This window comes from Phycodurus eques, chromosome 18, assembly GCF_024500275.1.
Source record: "Phycodurus eques isolate BA_2022a chromosome 18, UOR_Pequ_1.1, whole genome shotgun sequence".
NCBI lineage: Eukaryota > Metazoa > Chordata > Actinopteri > Syngnathiformes > Syngnathidae > Phycodurus > Phycodurus eques.
Window position 1 is genome coordinate 18,232,580 of NC_084542.1, and position 8,258 is coordinate 18,240,837.

The 8,258-nt window shown below is 48.3% G+C and overlaps 1 protein-coding gene across 1 annotated transcript; it reads left to right on the plus strand.

Moving 5' to 3' along the window:
- The first annotated feature begins 2,821 nt into the window (after positions 1–2,821).
- On the plus strand, positions 2,822–7,732 carry LOC133417441 (visual system homeobox 2-like). Its single transcript, XM_061705250.1, has 5 exons — positions 2,822–3,213; positions 3,655–3,745; positions 4,025–4,148; positions 5,810–5,990; positions 7,491–7,732. The coding sequence occupies exons 1-5, from the start codon at positions 2,838–2,840 to the stop codon at positions 7,730–7,732; spliced, it is 1,014 nt and encodes a 337-aa protein (XP_061561234.1). The 5' UTR covers positions 2,822–2,837.
- Positions 7,733–8,258: the final 526 nt, after the last annotated feature.

Sequence of the window (8,258 nt, forward strand, 5' to 3'; positions counted from 1 at the left end):
CGGACAACATCTTAGCGGACAACATCTTCCCGTGTGCGCTGCGATAACGAGCAAAACTACGGGTTGAAGCCGAACTTGCTGAAATGTTGTTTTCTTTGCGGCTGGTGTCTTCAGACAAAAGTCCTTTTTTGACACAAATATGGTATGATATTTGTAACGACAAACCAAGCCTATTGTCATCTTTGGTATAGCTCCCGAAGCCATCTTGCATCAAACAAAAGACATTTTAGACATGTAATATTTCCGCAGGCGCTTTGTTCCGGTCCCCTGCCGTAGGGCCCCACCAGTCACCCGAACCGGAAGGAAGTGCTCCGCCCCGTTTTGACGAATACGCGAGTTGGTCGCGCAATTGGTTCAAAACATTGCTCGTTTGTCAAAATGTCCTTTAAAAAAAAATGCAATGTAGCAAAAGTATCGTTTTTATCAACGTATTCCTTGGCTCGACTCTCGTCTTTGTTTGTTAACGCTGCCGTGCGCCTTTTTTCTCTGTTTCATTTGTTCTTATCTTTGCTAATTGCGGTGTTCTTTAATTCTCTAACATGGCCGCACAAAACAACACTCGTGATGCATATAATTACATTTACACAGATGGCAAGTCCTCATTAACTGATAGTTATTTGATTATTAGAATATATAAGTCTACATTTATTTTTATTTTGATGTATATTTTGCAATGGCTGATAAGTTTTACCGGGAGATTTAAGCGTAACAAAGGTCAATATGCAATGATGACATGAATTGTCATGGGTCAATCCCATAATCCCTTCATCATTTAAATAAATACATAAAGTAGTAAATAATCTTCATCATTTACGAAGCGACTTTCTTTGTCTTATACGAAGTAGAAATGACTCCTGAAGTGGGAGCTGCTCGGTGTGACGTGAACAAGCTGATTAGCATATCTATGGCGCTTTCAGATCTTCACATGAAGGCCAAACCGTCCCGCCGCTCGAATTTGGTTGCAGTGGCGCAAATGCGTGCGTGCGAATATCGTTTTGTCGCCCACTGGCGCTGGCGTGCGTTTGTGCGGGCCCGCAGATGGCACGCGCGTCCTCTGGGCTGCCACCTCTGATCGGAACCGCAGTCCTCCATCTTGGATCATTCAGATCCGCGCGCGCGCGCGCGCGCCACGTGCACATCACGTGCGAGCCTTTCAAATGGGACGAATCGAACAAATAGCTGATTCGAATTTAAACAAGAATCAATTGGCTTTTCCATTACATTAGCGATGACAAATATATGCAGCCTTTGAGTTCAAAACATATATAAAACGAAAATATATTTGGATAGAATTAGAAATGGAAACTTACATTATACGAGACAGTTTTTTGTTGTTGTTGTTAGTTTTTGCTGCTGTGGCCCCAATACCCGAAAGTGGGACGTGGCAGATTATAAAAGGAAGGAGTCGTGGGGGCTGGGGGGTGGGAAGGGGTGGGGGGCTGAAAGCAGCTTAATAACAGATCAACAGATGCGCGCCCTGGAAGACAAAAGCTTTTTTTTATTGCGCAAACCTAATTAGAATATGCAAATGAGCGCGCGCGCGTGCGTGCGTGCGAGGTCGAGTCTAACGGATCGATGGCGTCGATAAACAAATGGACGACAAATGGACGTCGACGATGAGCTCATATTTGACGTGCTGCTCGTTAATCGATTAATATTTGGAGATGAACAATTCGTGGAAACATTTCGTGGCTATCACGCGATGACCCGAAAACATTTAGTTGAGTTGCTATTTGTTGCCGAATTTCTTTCTTTCTTTTCATGGCCGTCAAATACGATCGTTTGAATTTTTTGGGTGTTTGGTTTGATAGTTTTGTCCTTTTGGAGGTATTAGATTTATGATGACCTGGCAGTTAAAGTTCATATTTTTGTCAATGAATAGTGTTTTTTATATGACATATAATGCCTATAGAATTTTGGGCGGTTGATATTTTTGTCCGTGATCAACATTTTGTAGATAATCAGCTGTATGATAACTGGACACTTTATTTGTGATAAGAAATTGGAGTTGATATTTTTATCATTTTGATCCTATTAAAAAAGCAGACAACTGTTTTGGTTGCTATTTATTTGCCATTATTAACAATTTTCAAATGTCAAGTATGACAAAATAAATGTGCTTGACTCCACTGTTCTTAATATTGTTGTTTTCGTAGCGACTGTCCTAAAAGCACAACAATAAACATGGTGTTTGACCAATACATCTTGATGTAAAGAAATGACTTTTATGTGAAAAAGGAAATGTTTTCAAGGGTTTGTTTATTTATTTATTTATTTTAATTTCAGCTCTAAATAGACAATGCTCCTCATTGTAAAACAGCGACGACACATGATTTGAAGGCCTCTACTTTAGCAGCGAAGACTTTGTTGAGTGATGTTTTTGGTGAATTTCTCTGGCGCCGAATGCCAAACGCGAGCATCCCGCTTCGTTTCCAAATGAATTGGAGAGCCATCAGAGGAGCTCAGCGGTGAGGACCAGCGGCAGAAGCGACAAGAGGGGAAAGTACAAGCTCCTCGTTGCCGAATTATTTCATTAAAAAAAAAAAAAAAATCCCAAAATTAAAAGTGAGGGAAAAATAAACGTGTGCTCCTTGGAAATGAAAAATAGCTTCAAGATGGGAAAAGGGAGGAAGAAAAAGGTTGTTTATAATGTAGGGAGTGTGGCGTAAAGGTCAATGTGGAGTGTGCGAGTTCGTTGTCCTGATGGCCTGCCGCCTGTTGCCTGCCACGGGGCGGGGGGCGTCATGGGGGGGTGGGGGGGTGGGGGGGGGGCGGATAAAGAGGAGCATCCCGCCAGCAGCGCAGCAAACGAAAAGTGAAATCTCAGCAGCAACGTCATGACCGACAAGGACGGCGCCGAGAATAAGCAGAGCGCCGCCGGCCACGGAGGACCGCAGCAGCCGCCCCCCGCCTGCAAGATGCCCCCCACGGCGCAGCGCCGCACCGGCTTCGGCATCCAGGAGCTTCTGGGGCTCGGCAAGGAGCCTCCGCAGCCTCCGCCGCCGCCGCCGCCGCCGCCGGCCGTCGCCGCAGCGAGGCGGCCGCTGGAGGCCCTGCCCCGCCACCGGGGCCACGGCGTCGGCCTGCTGGGCCTCGACGGCGTGCGCTCGTTGTACAGCCAGCCGGCCTTCCTGGAGGTGCTCTCGGAGGCGCGGAAGGCGCACCTGCAGCCGCTGCACGTCAGGCCCGAGATGCTCCGCTCGGCCAGCTCGGGTCAGCGCGCGAAGGGCTTGTTTTTAGCGACCTGGAGACTCTTGGTCAACACGTCGCCTTCACTGTCTTACTTGTCCTTGTTCACGACTGCGACGGGGTTTGTTCCTTTCAAAGGACATCCCTATTCATGCGTTCTGGCCTTTAAAGAGTCAGCGTATCGGATTTGGAGTCAGTTTGGAAGCGGATGAAAGCCTGTGGATTTTGTTTGAACATTCTGTGTTGATATGATGCCGATGCCGTTTTTCAGTTTATTCCGAAATTATTCCAGCACTGTAATTCTCTAACTATTGTCAATTTCCCCGCGATACGTTCAGTAATGATGAGGCTGAAATACGAAAGCCAATTCTTCTCACTTGAATTCCAATTTTCCTCCTCGAAGGGAAACTTCCTTCCTTCGCGTGTGTGTGTGTGTAATTCCAATGCGGATGTTCTTCCTCCCAGATTCCGACGACGCGAGTCTTCCCTCCGGTGAGAAGCAGTACTCCAAATCCTCCTTGAGCCAAAGCGGAAAAAGAAAGAAAAGACGCCACAGGTACGCTTTGGCAAAGGACAGACAGATTCTGGTCAAATTGAGCCTTGACTTGTCATCTGTTTGGCTCCCTTTCCCGCTTCGTCTCGAGTCGATCCCAGGATTCAAAACACAGCCCGTTGGGAAACTGTTAGGCATCGATTTTCTCTCGCACGACACATTTAGCTAAAGATCCAGACGGACGATGATGCAAAACGGCTCCAATTTGTCTTCTCGCGGCTGCCTCGGACCTACGAGCAGAATGCGGAGATTTGGGGGAAAGTTTTCCATTTGTGCACGCAGGACAATTTTCACGTCCCATCAGCTGGAGGAGTTGGAGAGAGCCTTCGACGAGGCACACTACCCGGACGTGTACGCCAGGGAGATGCTGTCCGTGAAGACGCGGCTGCCGGAGGATCGGATCCAGGTGGGCGTCGACGCCCGGGTGCGCTTTCGGGAGCGAAATTGCTACCGGAAGCGTCATTAATCACATGTAATTACGCCACCGCAATTTCGAGATACGAGTGACCCGACCAGACATTTGACATACAAGCCCTGTGCGGTGGCAGTAAACTCAAGTCACTTGACAAGTTTGTCTGAGAGTAAACTTCTTCCAAAAAAGCCTTCAAGCTGCTTCATGCCGCTCCCAGTCGAATCTTCCTGTCAAACTAAACGCTCAAACAAAGAGAATTCCACATGATTTAAAAAAAAAACACAAAACATTTCATTCCACTAGCTTAATGCTAATCCGTAATGGGAAATAACGAATAGCGTCCGCTGTACGTGGGTGCGCGTTGGCGTGATTGTACGATGGTGACGGCCAGGTGGCGTAAAACCGGAAGGAGCCCCGCTCATTTCATTCGAATGCGCAATCCATTCGATTTCCTCACTTTATGTTTATGTATGAAGAACCTCGTGATCGAGTGCTATTTTTTGTGTTGGCTCAGAAAAAAAGAAAGCCTAACTGCCACACAAGATTGAATTGTGGAGAACTTGTGTGACTTCTCACCGGAATGAACGCAAAAGCGCACCGAAAGCAACGAGCAGGCGGCGGCCGCCGCACCCGCTGCCCCTTTCTTTTCTTTTCTTTCTTTTCTTTTCTTTTCTTTTTCATTTCCCGGGATATTCTGTCGCCTGCCTGCTATCCATCAGGGCCTGGAAATGAACTGATTTTCCAATCAGCCTCTGCGCCCTTGGGGTCACGCTGCCGTCAAGAGCACGATTGCTCATCTGAGGCCCATCTTTTTATGAGATGGAGGTTATCATCAGATCTACCTGAATAGCTTTCCCGCTTCTCCGCTTCGATCGTTTTTAATCCCATCTCTGCACACGCACGCACGCACGCATACATACATACATACATACGAAGACGCACGCGCGCCCTCCTGACAATCTCATTCCGCCTCGCGGGCCATTTTATGACGCTCGTCGGAGCTCGTCCATATTCACGAGCTCGCCAAGGCCGTTACGAGGCTCGGCTGGCTGGAAAATCAATCTCGGCTCGGAAGGGGAAGAACGTGCGTGAATAGCTGCCGCCCGCGCGCACACGTGCGGCACGTGTTGCGAAGATGCCAAACGAGGATACGGCGGAACCTCGGAGGTCCTGCGCAATCCACGCAACGGTGAACCGTGCAAAAAGAAGTTCAAACGCTTAAGCGTACAATGAAGTTGAACGAAACGCGTGGGCCTCACCGTTTGGCGCGGGAGGGGCCCGGAAGCGAATTTTCCACTTGACTTTTTCGACTGCGCTTTTTAACGTGAACGGTCATCCGATTGCTAAAATGCAAACGGTGTGCGCCCGGGAGGAGAGTCTCTTCACATCAAGTGGAAACACAGCTGACCTTGTTTTGTTTTGCTGAATGTTTCCTTCTTGCGTCATTTATTATCCGTGACGATTTAGTGACGCTTTAGCTGTATCGGACTGAGAAGCCACAGGGGTCAGCGGCGTGGTGACCCCGAGGACGACTACGAGTAAGCCCGTAGGCCTGTTCTAAAAAAAAAGAAAATCTATTTCTATTTCTATTTCTATTTCCTCAACATCGTATGATCATTTCCAATTATTAACGTGAGCATCTGCTGGTTTTCCAGGTGTGGTTCCAGAATCGCCGGGCCAAGTGGCGGAAGCGGGAGAAGCGCTGGGGCCGCAGCAGCGTGATGGCCGAGTACGGCCTGTACGGCGCCATGGTGCGACATTCCATCCCGCTACCCGAGTCCATCCTCAAATCGGCCAAGGAGGGCGTGACGGAGTCGTACGCTCCGTGGTTACTCGGTGAGCGCCAGCCACAGATTCACAGATTCGTCGCTGTCGACGTGCGAATGAGAGAACGACTCGGCTGAACTCGTTACGTACGGCGAGCAAAGACCAAGTTTGCTGGTCACGCGGCACAGAAGTACTTGGTCTTTTTTTAGTTGCTTTTCTATTTCTATTTTTCACACAAATATTTACAGTAATTATGACTCGACTATTGCCTCTGCATAGGCGAGGGATTAACTACGGTGTGTCCCAATTTACATCAAAAGAAATTGGCTTCCGTCACCGCCGCGGGTACGGGTACGGAACTCTGTCGTGAGCCGAGTGCTTTTCGTGCGGTTCCGCACTCGGTCCCGGAAATGTTACATTATGCTCTGTATGCGTTTTACAATTACTTGCCGTGACAGTAGAAAACCGGCGGAGTTCCACAAGGCTCACTACTCAGTCCACATATGTATACACGAATTGCCTGACGTTACAGTAAAGTCGGTCGGCTAAATAAGATCGACGGCAGCGACGTAACCCGAATTTGTACACGGAGTCTATCACTGACGTGCGCGAAAGTCATCATTATAGTAAATGTTCGTATGAAAAACATGTCTAGGCCAACTATCTATTCAAAAATAGAAAGTACGGCGGTAACTAAGCGTGCCGCTATGACTTTACTACTGCGATAAAGCAGGTAAGTGAAGACGGTGGCATGTTCCGACTTGCATTACAAATTCGGATTACGCCACCGCCATAGCGACAGAAAGAACTCGGTCGTAAACGGACGACGTTCCGAATGGCTCTGTACTGGGCCCGCAGATTTTTACATTGTACACTCCTTGAATTTCCAAAATGCTTCATGTTCCATTCAAAGACTCCACAAGTTCCACAAGGCTCGCTAATTGGTCCTCTCTAAGTAAATGTCAAAACAAGATAAGGTGGTTAGTCCTAAGGCAGCAATGTAACCGGAATTTGTCACGTAAATCGGACTGTGCCGTAGTCTATCGCTAACCTACGCTAGCGCAGAAGTGGCAGTTATAGTCCTTATTCTCGGGGGGGGGTCCGTGCTTGAATAACACACAAGACACTTACATACTAATGATTTTTTAATGTTTCACTCATTTTTTAAAAAAATCACATGTAATTACATGATAATTACACTGATGAAGATACTTTTCTGTTCGCAAATGTACTTTAGTCCCCGTCGTCCTCAGCCGTGGGTCTGTTAGTGTCATCTTTTAGTTTGTCATTTAGTCAGCCTGTCAGGATGGATTCAGCGAAGACCAGAAGGTGTCAACGCGGTCGATAAGACGGCAGCAGTCAATCGTGTGATAATCCCACTTCGTTACCAGAGATTAGAGACAAGTCTCCCGGTGGCCACGTGTCAATTGATTCGGTGAAATCTATCAGGCGGCTCGTAATTGATTAAGGTGTTCGGAGGCCTCCGTTTCCTGCAGTCTTCCCGTTCAAGCTACGTTTTCAAGTGGGAAAATGCTGCAAAGTTCTAACAAATAACATTCCGCGCTTCAGGTATGCACAAGAAGTCCGTGGATTCGCCTCCGGACGAAAGAAGCGGCAGCACCGAGAAGCCGCCGAAACACGAGAAGGCGGACGCGGGGGCGCTCGAGGAAAAGGGGCGGGCGGACGGCGACAAAGACGAACTGCGGGCGCACAGTATCGCCGTGCTGCGAGCCAAGGCGCAGGAGCACGGCGCCGAGATGCTCGGCGCGCGCGCACGCGAGGACGAGGCCGAGCGCGGGACGGACGGCTGAGAACGTTTCGGGCGAATGTTGCAAACAGACGTGACGGGCCGGAAGCTCACTGGAAAAGTACCGATCCCTCCCCTTCCTTTCTTCCTGTGCAGGCCGAAGACTAAAAAGAACACATTCGATATGTCCCGTGAACCCACCCGCCAATTTGCGTGTTGGGACTAACCCAAGACCAACAGCGAAGGGAAGACGTCTCCCGCATAAAACTTTCCTAGTTTAAAGCAATGGTTCTCAACAGTTGTCCCCCCCTGGACCCCGCATTTTCCTACTGTTGCAAAATCGCACCCACTTTTAGAGAAGTTAAGAACAACAAAGATTTGTGTTGTTGTTGGAAAATTGCTTTTAAAAACACGTACAACATATTGTCTTTTTAAACGCTGATGGGAATGTTTGACAAGAGTACCGCTAGCCACGACGTCCGCTAGCCGGAGGCTGAGCTACGCTGCGTTTGCTCGGAGTAAACTCGGAGTGGCCCGCGTGCAAGGAAGTAACGCGGATACATCATTTTTGGGATGAGTTAAAACCACCA

Bases quoted from the DNA above. Each gene is read 5' to 3' on its own strand.
- LOC133417441 (XM_061705250.1), top strand. From the start codon at position 2,838: ATGACCGACAAGGACGGCGCCGAGAATAAGCAGAGCGCCGCCGGCCAC. The intron at 3,214-3,654 runs GTCAGCGCGCGA...TCTTCCTCCCAG, and splicing joins GCTCCGCTCGGCCAGCTCGG to ATTCCGACGACGCGAGTCTT. The intron at 5,991-7,490 runs GTGAGCGCCAGC...TCCGCGCTTCAG, and splicing joins GTACGCTCCGTGGTTACTCG to GTATGCACAAGAAGTCCGTG.